At 43.0% G+C, this 14,155-nt stretch overlaps 1 protein-coding gene across 1 annotated transcript; it reads left to right on the top strand.

Annotated features, from left to right (window-relative positions):
* Nucleotides 1-5,213: 5,213 nt before the first annotated feature.
* On the top strand, nucleotides 5,214-9,355 carry ORM1 (orosomucoid 1). The gene is made up of 6 exons (XM_036751020.1): nucleotides 5,214-5,392; nucleotides 5,962-6,104; nucleotides 7,216-7,286; nucleotides 7,395-7,502; nucleotides 7,963-8,066; nucleotides 9,181-9,355. Exons 1-6 carry the CDS (start codon nucleotides 5,282-5,284, stop codon nucleotides 9,265-9,267), a joined length of 624 nt encoding a protein of 207 aa, XP_036606915.1. The 5' UTR covers nucleotides 5,214-5,281; the 3' UTR covers nucleotides 9,268-9,355.
* The last annotated feature ends 4,800 nt before the right edge of the window (nucleotides 9,356-14,155 follow it).

Genomic DNA, 14,155 nt, shown 5'->3' with positions numbered 1-14,155 from the left:
GAACACAAATTCACATAGCCCATTACGTGCAGCCGGCTCCGACTTTGACCACATTTCAGCCCAACTGTCTTCCTGATAGGGAGCCCTCCCACTTCTTCTCCTGTTTCTCCCCTCCTCTCACCCCAATCAAACCTACTCCCACTACCTCTTTCCACCTCATATTTTGCTGTATGGAAATCCAATCTTTACTACCATTGTACCTGAAAATGGCTTGCTAATCAATTACCTATGCCTCCCCTAAGTAATTCCCATGACTTCTAAGACCAAACCACAGCCACTCCTCTGTTTTTTGTCTTGCCCTATAAGAACATAACTTCCTTGAGGGCAACAATGAATAGCCAAAGGAAGTTTCCAAGCTAATAATAAAGCTGTACTTTCTTCCTAATGCTAACTCAGAGTCCCTGGTCTAAGTCAACTATTTGACTTAAGGTTAAGAACATTCGTTTTAACTCCTGTTACATTTCTGAATATGGCTTTGATTTTCTAAGCCCCACCCCCTCCCCCACCCCCACCCCCATTTTTGGAGGTCTACCTAGCAAAACTCCACAGGAACTACATAGAAACAATGTTTCCTGATCAGCAGGGAAGTGAATATCTGGGCAATGACAAACGACAGAGGTGGAACCAGCAGGATCATTAGCCTCAGCCTTGTTCCATAACTTTCCTTTTATTCCGCAGACCTGCTAGCAACAGTCACTGCCTTGTGCAATATTATTGCCAGCTTGTCTTGTTCTTTTCTCTATACTAATTCTATCTGTTTTGCAGGGTGGTTTTGAAAAAAGTCCATTATAAACATGTTTCAACAATCCGGCTAGCAGCTGTTGTGGGGGTGAAAGACCAACACAAGCCCAACCACAAGCATGCTACCAGCACACTGCAAAAGCCCAGGTTCTTTTGCTCTGCTGTACTAAGGAAAGCAATATTAAGGGGTTAACAAGCTTACTTTAATTCAGCATACAAATACCATTCACTTAGTTCAGGGGAAAAAGCCAGCACCCTGAACTTCGGGGCAAATACAAACAAATTACAAACATCGACAGACAGACCAAATACAATTCATAGTTACCAATATCTAGGTTCAGCCTGGGAGCTCATAACAAGGGCCAGCCCAGAGTCACGCGCACCACCATGGCTGTGGGTAAAAGCGCCGAAAAAGAGAAAGCCAACCACTGGTTTTATATCTTTTTCAGGATCAAGGGTGAGTCACACATGCAACTCACCCACATGACCGAAAATCATCACAAAGAGGTGACTTAAACCCACTTGGTCTAAAAGCCTCTGATGTCCCAAACATGTCACTCAAACCCACGTGTAAACTAGGCCCTCCCCTGAGGCAAGGAGGTCACCAAGGACTCCCAATCTAATCAAGGAAACAAAGGCCAAACTCTTCAAGGGCACTTGGTTGAACTGAGTGCTAAGAGCCCATTTTGATTGCCAATACAAAATATTAAAGCACTATAAAAATGTGAGCCATTATTCATTATAACGAAAAATAATTATTTTTCTTAATTATCATTGTTATTGATAACTCCAATATCATACATGACTAGGAAGAAGCAGTTTGGTACAAACCAGGCATATACCAACACCTTACACCATACACTAAGGTAAGATGGATATATAACATGTATAAGATGAATACAAATGGATACATAACTTAGATATAAAGAGTAACATCATAAACACACTTGTAGAGCAAAAAAAAAAAAGACATTACCCATCAGATCTATAGATGGGGAAGAATTCATAACCAAATAAGGGATAGAGAGGATTATGCAAGATAAAATGGACAATATTTAAAGTTTTTGCACACACACACATACACACACACACACACACACACACAAACAATTCAACTAAAATTAAAATAGAAGCAGGTAACTGAGGGGAAATTTTCTGAAGAAAAGTTATATGGTAAGAGTATCATATCTAGATATACGAGGAACTGATTCAAATCTATGAGGATAAGTCTTTTTCATAATTCATAAATGGTCAAAGGATATAAATAAGCAGTTCTCAGGGGGGAAAATTAAAGCTATCTATCTGAAGCCATTTAAAAATGCTGCAAATAACTAATAATTATCAAAATGCAAATTAAAACACCTCTTACATTTCACTTCATGCCCTGTTGTGACATTGGCAAAGTTAACAAAAAAGCAAAATAAAAAATTATGGAGGAGCTAGAGATAAAGAGTACCATTAACGTACTGTTGGTGGAGCTGTGAACTGGTCAACCATTCTGGAAAGCAATTTGGAACTATCTCCAAAACTTATTAAACTATGGATACTCTTTGACCTAGTGATACTGTTACTGCTAGCTACCGGTGACCTAAAGAGATCAAAGAACGGGAAAGATGACCCACATATACAAAAACATTTATAGCAGCTCTTTTTTTTTAGTGACAAAGAGCTAGAAACTAAAGTGCTCATAAATTGGGGGCTGACTGAACAAATTATGGTATATGGGTGTAATAGAGTACTTATATCCTAAGAATTGATGAAAGGGATGGTTTCAGAAAAATATGGGAAGCATCAATTCAGTAATGGCCGAACAAATTGTGATGGAATATTATTGTGCTTTAAGAAATGAAGAGCAAAATGATTGCAGGAAAAACCTGGAAAGACTTACATGAACTGATACAAAGTGAATTGAGCAGAACCAGGAGAACATTATACATAGTAACAGCAATACTGTACAATGAACGACTGTGAATGACTTAGCTATTCTCAGAAATACAATGATCCAAGACAATCCCAAAGGACTCAGGATGAAAAATGCTATCTGCCTCTGACAGCATCTGAATACAGGCTGAAACATACTATTTTTCACTTTTTTTGTTTGAGTTTTCTTCCACAAAATGACTAATATGAAAATATTTTACATGATTACACATGTATAACCTATATCAGATTGCTTACCATCCCAGGGAGAGGGGAAAGGTGGAGGGAGGAACAGAATTCAGAACTCAAAACTAAAAATAAAGAATGTTAAAAAATTGTTTTTACATGTAATTAGGGAAGTTTTTTTTTTAAAAAAAAAAAAAGAAAAATGAGGGAAGAATTACAAGACCTGCTGCAGAGTGATGTGAGCAGAACCAGGAAAACAATTTACACAGTAAGAACACTGAAAAATGAACAACTTTGAAAGACCGAAGAATTCCGAAGGATGCAATGACCAACAACAATTACAGAGGACCAATGATGAAACACTCTGTCTACCTCCTGACAGAGAAGTGAGAAACTCAAGGTGTTGCTGCTCATGAATTGTTTCAGTTGTGTCTGACTCTTCCTGACCCCCTTTGGAATTTTCTTGGCAAAGATACTATAGTAGTTTCTTTCTCCAGCTCATTTTACAAATGAGGAAACTGAGGCAAACAGGGTTAAGTGACTTACCCAGGCCACACAGCTAGTAAGTTTCTGAGGCTATATTCGAAGTCAGGTTCTCCTGACTAACATGAGGCCTATCTTTTTGGTCATGGCCAAAACAATTTTGCACATCATTTTGCTTGACTACCCTGGCTTTCTTTGAGTCCCAACTAAAACCCCACCTCTTACAGGAAGCCTTCCCCAACCCCTCTTAATTCCAGGGCCTTCCCTCTGTTCATTATTTCCTATTTATCCTGTGTATAGCTTGCTTTGTATATATTTGTTTGCATACTGTGCCCTCCCATTAGATTGTAAGCTCCTTGAGGGCAGGGAATATTTTTTGCCTCTTTTTGTATCCCTAGGGCTTAGTACAGCGTCTACTACATAGTAAGCATTTAATAAATGTTTAGTGAATTGAATTGGCTATGTGTATTTGTCACAAGAGTTTTTCCCTTTTTTTGTTGGTATCAGAGAAGGTAAGAAGAAGACAAAATACATTTCTTAATTGAAAAAAATTTTGTTAATTGACGAAACATGACCAGGAGTTATTACCATATTATGTATGATATGACCGGGACTGAAATCTACTATTTATTCCAAAAGTATTCATGTGGCATCTTCTTCAGTTTTTTGATCTGTAAAATGGGAGTAAATAAGACCTCAGTAACTGCCTTATAGAGCTGAGGTGAGGCTGAAATAGGTTGATGGGTAGAGAGTGCATTGTTACTGTAGAACATGGAATGTATACGCTGTAGAGATACATTTCAACTATTGAATAACCATCATAAGCACTTTTTTATTTATTAAATGCTGCTAAATCCCGAGTGTCTGTTCAATTTAACAAGTATTTCTTTATGAAGCTCCTCTGTGCCAGGAACTATCAGCAGCCCCGCTCTCATCTCTTCAACATTGGAAGGGGAGAAACCATGAGTGAATATCACCTTCAGCTGTGAGAGAAGGCAAAGAACACTGAGGAACTCTAGGTCTGAATCCCAAATATGATACTGGCTTGTTAGCTTTGTCAGCTCTGACATGTCATGACTTCTCTGTGGCTCAGTTTGCTCAAAGAAAAGCATTGGCAGGGGTCAGCAAACTACAGGCTAAGAGCCAAATCCAGCCATGGCCTGCTTTTTGTAAGGCCCTTGTGAGCTCAGAATGGTTTTTATATTTTTGAATTTGTATTTTTAAATGCAAAATAAAATTTTATTTTAAAATGTAAAAACTGCTCTTAGCTCATGGGCTATACAAAAATAGGTACCATGCCAAATTTGGCCCTTGAGTTATAGTTGGCTAGCCTAAGGAGAGAGTGGAAAGAGTGAGAAAGCAGAAAGATTTAGAGTCTGGACAAGCCTGGGTTCAAATCTAGCCTTTGACCCTGATTAATCGTATGCTTACAAAGCCTCGGTTGTGTCACCTGTGCATTGTTTTCACAACCCATCTCACAGGGCTATTGTGAAGAAAGAGTTCCCAAAACCTTGCAGTAAGACAGACATGGGAGCTTTTAGGACCTCCGAGGCTTTTATGAAGATCATTGGAAATAATGGATATTAGCTTAATTCAAAAATCATTTCTTAAATACTTACTAGGTGAAAGGCACCATGAAATTGTTTTCTAAACTTTACAATGCATAGCACACGGTGCACCATTATTGTTATTATTAATGCTATTCATTATTAGGGGAGTTGTCAGATCTGGGCTTTTAAATATTATTCAAGGCTCAGTCTGGGGAAAGAACATATTTTTTGAGCTAGCAGTTTCCCAAACATACACCTGATTGCTTCATAAAGGGGCCATCTGTGCCCAGAGTAGGACTGAGGTCAATGCCCTCCCACTAGTCATAAAGTCCAACTCTGTCTCAGTTCCTCATCCTCCTGAGACTCAGCTCCAGCCTCCAGTGGCTACCTCCTCTACAATCATGCTGCTCAGACAGGCCCTTTTAATCCTGAGCTTTGTACCTCTGCTCATGTGTCAGCAGCCAGACTGTGCTAATCTGACTACAGCCCTCAATGACACCATCATAGACCGGGTGAGTACGCTCTTTCTCTTCACTGCTGACATTGAACTATGCAGAAAGGCCCTATAGAAGGAGGAGAGTGGACAACCAACCAAGGGCTAACTGTGAATCCTTAGGCCAGTGGTGTGACCTTTCTAGATTTCATTGATATGGAGAGTTTTTTGCCCTATACCCACAGGAGAGTTTTTAACTCTCCTAGTGTCTGTGTTTTCCCATGGGCTTTCCAAAGTCTAGATTGGGACAGAGACAGAGGTCTCTCTGTAGTTATTGATCTCAATGCTTCTCTATCCTGGGCCGCATTTGGGTACAGTCCAGTATAGGGGTCTTGCCATTGAGGATAGCCTGGTCCCCAACTCTACACACCCTGATTGGTTGGCAGGGATGTATGATAGGCAACTCTTACCAAGATGGCCAGGGTTCACATGCAGTGATCATAGCTCACACTTAAGATGCACAATGGGATAGTATCCAAGCTATCTCATGGGTTAAGGCATAGAAAGAAGTACTTTTCTATAATTTCTGACTTTACCCCAACCCACCCCAGACTCCATATTAACAACCAATGCCTATTGTCTCTCCAGTTGTCTGGCAAGTGGTACTACGTTGCCTCAGTGCTTCGCTACCTTCCATACATAGAAGAGTTTGGGGCGATCCAGTCATCCTTCTACTACCTGATCCCCAATAAGACAGAGGACTTATACCAAGGAATAGAATACAATACCGTGTAAGAGTTCTCAATACAGCAGAGGGCTGGGAAATTGGAAAGAGGCACAATGAAGAACCATCCTGCTTCTCCTCCTTTACTCTGTCTCACAATGTTTTCAACTCCAGGTCTTCTTCTAGTGACATGGCAGAAAGAGCACTAGCCTTGGCATCAGAAGACCCGGTCTCCAGTCCTTGCTCTGCCACTTAGCAGACATGTGGGGCTAAGCAGGCCGCTGCAACTATCTGAGCCGCAGTTTCTTCACCCATGAAGGGGAGAATTATGCTTGCCTGCCTCAGAGCTTAGTTCCATAGTATTGGGTGTTATTCCTCCTGCCCCACATGCTAATTCTAGGTGGCTCTTCCCTAATATTTTCATCCCCCTGTCTCCTCAACTTCCTTTTGTCCTCCTCCCCTTTGAGTCTCCCCTATCCTGCACTGTGCCATGATTTAAATAGTTCGAGGGGCATATTTTCTGGGTAATTTAATAATTTTGTCAATAGGGCCAACAGGTTATCGATGAAAGGATAATCATTTGGCCATCTCGCTTAGGCCAAAAGGACCTCTAATGGCGGTGGAGTCAAGGTTTACATGCCTTTCCTGAGGGATGGAAATCAATGCAGATTGGCTAACGCAATGGGAGGTGTGGGCCACATTAGAATGAAGGTCTTGGGATACATAAGTTAGGCCCTCAAATCTTGGTCAAAGAGACATCCATTTCTGTATCACCTGTCTTGATAACAGGGAGAATCAACCTTTCACTAGACCTGTCTAAGCAAACACAAAGAGCAGGAATACTCCCATTAGCCTAAACTTAGAATTTCTAATGCTGTCTAATTAGATCTTGGCCTGGGTAAACCTCAAGAGAGATTTCCCACACTGGTTGGTTTCTGAATGAGGCAGTAGAAAAGGGGGAAAACCTTGGTCCTAATACAATAATTAGTTAGTAAATATAAGCAAGAAACAGTCATTTCTCACAACTGGGAGGAAAGAGACCCAGGATGCAGCCTGAGATTCCCTCACTAACAAGCTATTTGCCTCGTGATTTTCTTATGCTTTATGGAGGGCTTGGATTATATGACTCTGAAGTCCTTCTTATTGTATGACATTATATGGAACATCTCTTTTTTTAGTGGAGACAAATGTGTGCATCAGGAAGGTCCGATCTTCTTCAATAGAACCGAAGGGACCTTTTTTAAGAATGGTAAGATACTCCGGGAGGCCTTGGGCTGGGGAAGGCAAGATGCTGTTTCTGCTTAGCCCAAAGGGTAGGACTAGATGTGATCAGTGGACATTCCATCTCTCCCACTAGAGTCAAATGAGGTGCATGTTGCCCACATTGCTCTGACCCAGGACCAGAATGCTTATTTCCTCATCTACTTTTCAAGTGATAAAATCCTTCGAGGAGCAGCTGTTTCTGGTATGTTTCCTCCACAGAATGCGGGTGAAAGCAGATGGCAAGAGACAGAGGTTCTGGTCCAAGCTCTGCTACTTGATACGTGTATGACCTTGGGGCCCATAGTTTCCATCTCCATCATAGCAAGCAGCCAGGCTAGACAGTCTGAAGGGCGTCTTGTGGCTCCAAATCCTTCCATGATTACCCACACACCCTGTCTACCATCCCCTCTTCTCATGGGGTCTCCTTCTTCTGGGCCCCAAACTCTAACCCTCCCTGATTCTGGCTCTTTCCATGCACCAGACCTTGCACACTCTTTTGAAACTTCATTGCTTCAGCCACCAGCCCCAAGGTCCACTCCAGTGTGAGGAGGATGCCCACCCTCCACCCTTCCAATACTGTACTGTACTCTTACTGGCTACTGTAGCCTCTTCCATAATGGTTTTTTGCCTCTTCTTGACTGTCCTCATTCTCCCTCCCAAAGTTCGAACCCAGAAGGCCTCTGAGGAGCAGCTGAAAGAGTTCCAGGAGATTGTCAAGTGCCTGGGCTTCCAAGAGCAGGAGATTATATACACAGATTGGAGCAAGGTAAAGCTCAGAGGCTGGCATTGAGGCCAAGCAAAGGAGGCAGAGAGAGCCTCCAAAGGGCTTTGAGCAGGGTGGATGACATAAACAATGCTTTGGATCTCTAGGTCTGGCAACTTATTCTACTATGAGCTGGAGGGCAATCAAACAAGTAAGCAAAAGAGCATTAAGTAAGGGCTCCCTACACGCTGAGGAAAATTACAATAGTCCTTGCCCTCATGAAGCTTACGTTCAGAACAGAAGACCACATGCACTGATAGGCCAAGCACATTTAAAACAGACACGGGGTAACCTTAAACAGAAGGGCACTCACCCCTCTGGGGACCAGGAGAGGCCTCATGAAGAAGGAGATGCCTGAGCTGAGTCCTGAATAAGGTTTGAGAGGGAAAGGACATTCTGGGCATGGGGTATAGCCTGGGTAAAGACAGAGAGGACAGATGAAAAGTTATGTTATAGGTGAGTATAGCTGACTATAGAGAGTGTAGAGGGGAATAATTTCAAAGAGGTTCAGGAAATTAGGATGAAACCAGGTTTTAAAGAACTTTAAATGCCCCAAAGAAGAGTCTGTATTTGATCCTAGAGGTAATAGGGAGCCCTTGGAGTTGGTCAAATGTGGAGGAGGATGTTGTGATACCTAGATTTTAGGCAAAACACTTAGGTGGCTGTGTGGAAGGTGGATTGGAGAGGGGAGAAATTGGAGGCAGGGGAATCAATTGGAGTCAGTGATAGTGAGGCTTGGGCAAGGGTGGAGAGAATGGAAACGGAAAGGATGGAGCAGATGAGAGAGATTTTGTTGAGGTAGAATTGGCAGATCTTGGTGCCTGGAGGAGGTGAGGCTGAAAGAAGAGCTTCAGCTCTGTCCTAGAGGTTCACTATGAGGCACCAGCAGACCAGCCAGGCAGAGGGGTTCAGGAGTAACCAGGTACTGGAGCCTGAGCTGCAAACCCCTCAGAATGCAGGAAGCTGAGAAGAACATGGTACTTGGGCCTTCTCTTCTGGCCAAGAGACTGATGCCCCCTAGGGAGCCTGGATTGGATGGAGCCAGTGATCCTGCCTTCCCTTGTACTGTGCTGCCAGTTTCCTAACCTTGCTTTCTGCCTACCTATCCCACCCCCAGGATAAATGTGAGCCATTGGAGAAGGAACACAATCAGAAGAAGAGCAAGGAAGCCAAGGATGTCTCCAGGGCAGAAGAGCCCTCCTAGACCAGAATGACTCAGCTCCAGGTGGCCTCTTTTGTCAATTAATCCAGAGGCCAGTTAAATAAATAGAGTCACTGTACTCCAAACCAAACCAATGAGCTTTTATTTATTCACATTCGGCTGGTCCTCAACCAATATTTACATTCTATGGCCCCACTGGGACAAACCTCCTGCCAGGAGATAAGTGGGTGGCATAGGGTCAGGAGCACTGGATTTGGAAGCAGAGGAACCAGGTTCTAATCCAGTCTCAACTTCTTACTGAGTATTTGCCCTGGGGCAAGTCCTTTTCACTTTTTGGATCTCAGTTTCCCCATCTACACCATGATTAGATGTAAGAATCACGAGTTACTCTCTCCAGCCATTCACTTGCAGTTCTGAATCCTATGACTGAGGCCATGGCCCAGCTCTGGGCCAGGACTTGGAGGGAAATTTTGATCAGCCCTATAGGATGAGTAGTCAGGTTCTTAAAATCAATGAGTGGCAGATTTGTAGAGGCAAAGTAAGGCCTGATGTAAGGAGAAACTTCCTAATGTTTAAACCTCTCCAAAAGTGGAATGAGGTGCCTTGGAGGGAGTGAATTCCCCTTTCCTGAAGGTCTTCAGGCCAGTCTGGAAGACCACTGGGCTTGTTTTAGTGGGGACTCTTTTTAAGTATCTGCCTTAGTTGGTCTAAATGACCTCCAAACTCCACTCTGCCTCAGAAATTTTGTGATTCTAGGATCTGAAAGTGGAGTAATGGTAGGTATGGTTGGGACACTGACTCAGACTTCATGTTTGGCCATGAGGTGGCAGCAAAAATTCTGTCCTCTTACAATTTGTCACTGCTGAGATTTTTAACTTGAAAAATCTGAGACTCAGAGAAGGAAAGAGAAGAGGCAGCTAGGGAGCCCACGGGATAAGAAGGACCTAAAGTCAGGAAGACCTGAGTTCAAATTCAACCTCAACTGTTTACGAGTTGTATGACCCTGGGCAAGTCACTCAACCTTTATCTGCCTCAGTTTCCTCAACCATCAAGTGGAGATACTAGCAGTACCTGCCTCCCAGGATTGTTGTGAAGACCAATTTAGATAATATCTGTAAAGCGCCTGGCCTGGTGCCTGTGCTTAAGACATGCTTCTTCAGGCTGGTGACACTAAGCTGGCAGTAGAAGCCAGGTGGCATGACTCAGGCTCAGGACCTTCTCTGGCCCCCTTGCCCTACCTTGGTCCATTGTGTGTATCAGCCTTGCTGTCAGGCCAGCCTATTCCCTGTTCTTTGCCATCAGCCCTATCCTCTCCTTCCTCCAGAGGATGCTCATAGTCCCTGTTGTTTGGCGGCCTGGCAGAAGGACTTATGGACTTGATCTAAAAGGGAAAGGCCTTGGGGGTGGATAGGGTCATGGAGCAAGAGGAGGAGCAGCTCCAGATCAGGACCCAAGGGTCAGTCAGTTTGGAAGGCAGAGACTGGTTTTTTTTTTTTATTTTTGTATTTGTACGCATATGTGTATATATATATATACAAAATATACATAATATATATAAATATAAAACATATATTTTTTGTATTTATATAGTACCCTAGCACCTATCATTGTGCCTGGGACAGAGCAGACACTTTAAAAAAAAAGCTTGTGAAATGACTGATTGATCGGGCCTCAGTTTCCCTATGTATAACATGAATAGATGTAAGAGAGCTCAATGATCTCTAAGGCTCCTTTCGGCTCTGAATTCTATGACTATGACCATGCCCACGTTTTTGCCGGGGTTCTGAGTGAAATTTTCTTCAGCCTCTCAGGATTACTTGGGCGATTCTTGGGATCAATGGTAGCAGTTTTATAGGGGCAAATTTAAGTGTAATGTAAGGGGAAATTTCCTCATATTTAAAGTTTTGCAAAAGTAGAAGGAGGTGCCTTGGAGTGTCTAGTTTCCCCTTCATTGGAGGGCTTCAAACCAGTATGGATTACTATTGTTGTGTGTTTTAGTAGGTACTCTTTTCTGGTCTAACTGGGCTTGATGCATGCCCAGATCACCTAAAATGGAGCCATCCACATGAGAGATGCTCAGCTCCTGCTTCTGGGAGAAGATGTCACATGTCTCTCCACCAGGTGGGTGGGAGAAACCTCTTTCTGTTGGCTGCATATCCTGGACTGGCTGTATCTTTAAATCTGGTGTACAAAGATGCAATATGAGCATTCTCTCTCTCTCTCTCTCTCTCTCTCTCTCTCTCTCTCTCTCTCTCTCCTCCTTTGGTGGCATTCAGGGGTAAAGGTCTTGTTCACCCATAGCGTAGGTACCATACACTGAGCTGAATGGGTAGGGATGGGGATTGGGGTGGGGAGAAGTGTACTTTCCCCTTCCTCTTAGGTGATTTGGCCCCAAGAAAAATGCTTGGGGTTTCTGTTTCTTTTGTTTTCTTTGGTTCTAGGAGCAGAGGTTGGTGACACTCCCCCTTGCCCCAACACACACACAGAGGGGTTATAGAGGGAGTATGTTTCTTTCCTTCCCAGATGTTGGGGCAGGGGGAAAGCTTGTAGGTCTGTTCGTGGTATGCCTTTGAAGTTACTATACCTTTGTGAAAGAGAATTTGATGAAGTGGCTAAATGGAACTGCGGTGCTAGAGACCCCTAAGGTTGGGGGAACCCCATCAATGGGGACTTGAGCCAATGGCAGAGTCCTTAAAGGTACCCAGAGAGCCCTGGGGGAGGGGGAAAATGTAACGTACTTGGCCTTCAGAGGGGCCCAGGGTAAACACTACTGTACTGGTATTGGTTGGATTGAATTACTTCCAAGCATGCTTGCACCTCAGAAATTCTGTGACTCTGTGACCTCTACCTGCAGAGGATCCATGCATCCATGGTGTCCCTGCCCCATACCTCTAATAGTCTCCCTCCTCATTTCTATCTATTGAAACTCTCCTCTTCCCTCAAGGTTTAGCTCAGGTACCACCTCCACAAGGAAGTCTTGCCTAATCCTCCCAGTTAATTAATTGATGCCATTGTGGTCTCAATACCTGCCCCTACCCATATTGGGTAGATCCCAAGTGTGTTCAGAACCAGCAGCACTGTCCACTCACTGCCCTGGCCAGCCTAGTCTTGAACAGTGGCTTAAACTGTGGCCCCCTTGCTTCAATGATTGGCAGCTTTGTGTATATCCCTGACAAAGAGTCCTGGAGACTGAGAGGAGGACTCTGTGGACACTGCCTTCATCCCTGGCAATTTGTTGGAATCCTGAGCTGGAAAGCCCAAGGCTCCTTTCCTATCAAATATATGCAATCTGGTCAGTGGCCAGCAGGTGTCAGCACAGGGTCAACTCCACCCCCTCTTCATCACATCAGCTCAACATGAACTCTGGGCAAATATTGATTCAACAATTCATCACAGGAGAGTGAAGGCTCTGTGGTCTGCGCTGGGGAGGGGTTTGGAAAGCGGAGAAATTTCAAAGTATGAAAGTAAAATCATTTAACATGTGTAAAGTGCCTGGAATACCCTCCCTGCTTATTTCCCTGTGTTGAAATGCTTTTCCTTCCTCCTGGTACAGCTTAGACTTCACCTTCTCCATGAAGTCTATACTGATTCTCTGCAGTGAAACATATTCTTTTCCTTTGATTTTCCTGGATGGTTTCGTATTCCTTCTTTGCCCACATCATACTCTATGTATATGCCATACCTGCACGCCCTTCCTCCTCCAAGTAGAAGGGAAGTTCCTTAAGGGCAAGGACTAGATAAATTTTTTTATCTTTGTATCTCCAGCACCTAGCACAGTGCCTGGCATATACTAAATGATCAGTTGATGTTAACTGACTTAAATTGAATACATGGTCCTTGCCCTCATAGAACTAGTATGGAACTAAGACACAATACTCAAATAACCACAACACTTGATAAGTGTATACAAGGGTAGGAGTTGACTGAGTCAATCAATATATTACTCCTTGCTTAAAGTGGCAAGATGTCCTAATACCTGTGTCAAGTGAGATAATCGATGGATCAGAGGCCTCAACTCAATATGCATTTCAATTGAGTCATTCAATCATAGGTTTTAAACTTAGTGGGGAAAGTCTTTGATTAATTTAGAAGTCCTTGAAAGCCATTGGATGAAAGATAGTGACACTACACAAGACGTATATTGTATTGGCTGAGGAAACTTGGCCATGCCCTGTGAGTTGCCTATAAAATAGCAAATCAATATGGAATCTGGATTCGAATTCCTAGAAGCTTGGTGATAGTCTAGTCAAGCTCCTGAGAAATTGTTTATCTCAGTCAGCCTTCTTCCTTGATCTCTGATCTCAGGGTCCTAATCACTTTTTTGACTCTTCCTTAGGTTCTTACCTAAGTTTATTTGTGCGACAACTAGGTGGATTCACAACTAAACTAATCATCTCCCTCTTCCTCCTCCCCCCTAACCCAGATATAACAGACAGGAGTTTTGCTGAGGAGTCTATTTATATAAAGACAAGTTAAATAAAAGGCCTTTCATGGTTTCAGACATGTAGTGATCTCTGCCTGAACAGATGCCAGAATCCCTTTATTTGATCTCATGCATTGTATAACACCCGAGTGCTAATCCATTTGGTGATATACCTGTTGTTTGAGGTCCAGTTGTTGAGCTGGTTCTCCCAAACTGAGGAATCAATTTCATCTAAAAAGGACAGGCATACCTCATTTTATTTTGCTTTGCTTTATTGTACTTCCCAGATGCTGCAGTTTTGTTTTGTTTGTTTGTTTTTTACAGATTGAAGGTTTGTGGCAACCCTGCGCTGAGCAAGTCTATCAGTGCCATTTTTCCAACAGCTCCCATCCTGTCTCTGTGTCACTTTTTGGTAATTCTCACAACCCTTCAAACCTTTTCATTATTATCATATTTGTTACGATGATCTGTGATCACTGATCTCTGATGTTACAGCTGTACTTGTTT

Source organism: Trichosurus vulpecula, chromosome 3 (genome assembly GCF_011100635.1).
Source record: "Trichosurus vulpecula isolate mTriVul1 chromosome 3, mTriVul1.pri, whole genome shotgun sequence".
NCBI classification, from domain to species: domain Eukaryota; kingdom Metazoa; phylum Chordata; class Mammalia; order Diprotodontia; family Phalangeridae; genus Trichosurus; species Trichosurus vulpecula.
This window is presented reverse-complemented; position numbering and strand designations above follow the sequence as displayed.

What these genes read in the sequence shown, in the direction of transcription:
- ORM1 (XM_036751020.1), top strand. Translation starts at nt 5,282, where the DNA reads ATGCTGCTCAGACAGGCCCTTTTAATCCTGAGCTTTGTACCTCTGCTC. An exon ending in AGGGACCTTTTTTAAGAATG is followed by an intron (nt 7,287 to 7,394) that starts GTAAGATACTCC and finishes CTCTCCCACTAG; the next exon opens with AGTCAAATGAGGTGCATGTT. An exon ending in TATACACAGATTGGAGCAAG is followed by an intron (nt 8,067 to 9,180) that starts GTAAAGCTCAGA and finishes TCCCACCCCCAG; the next exon opens with GATAAATGTGAGCCATTGGA.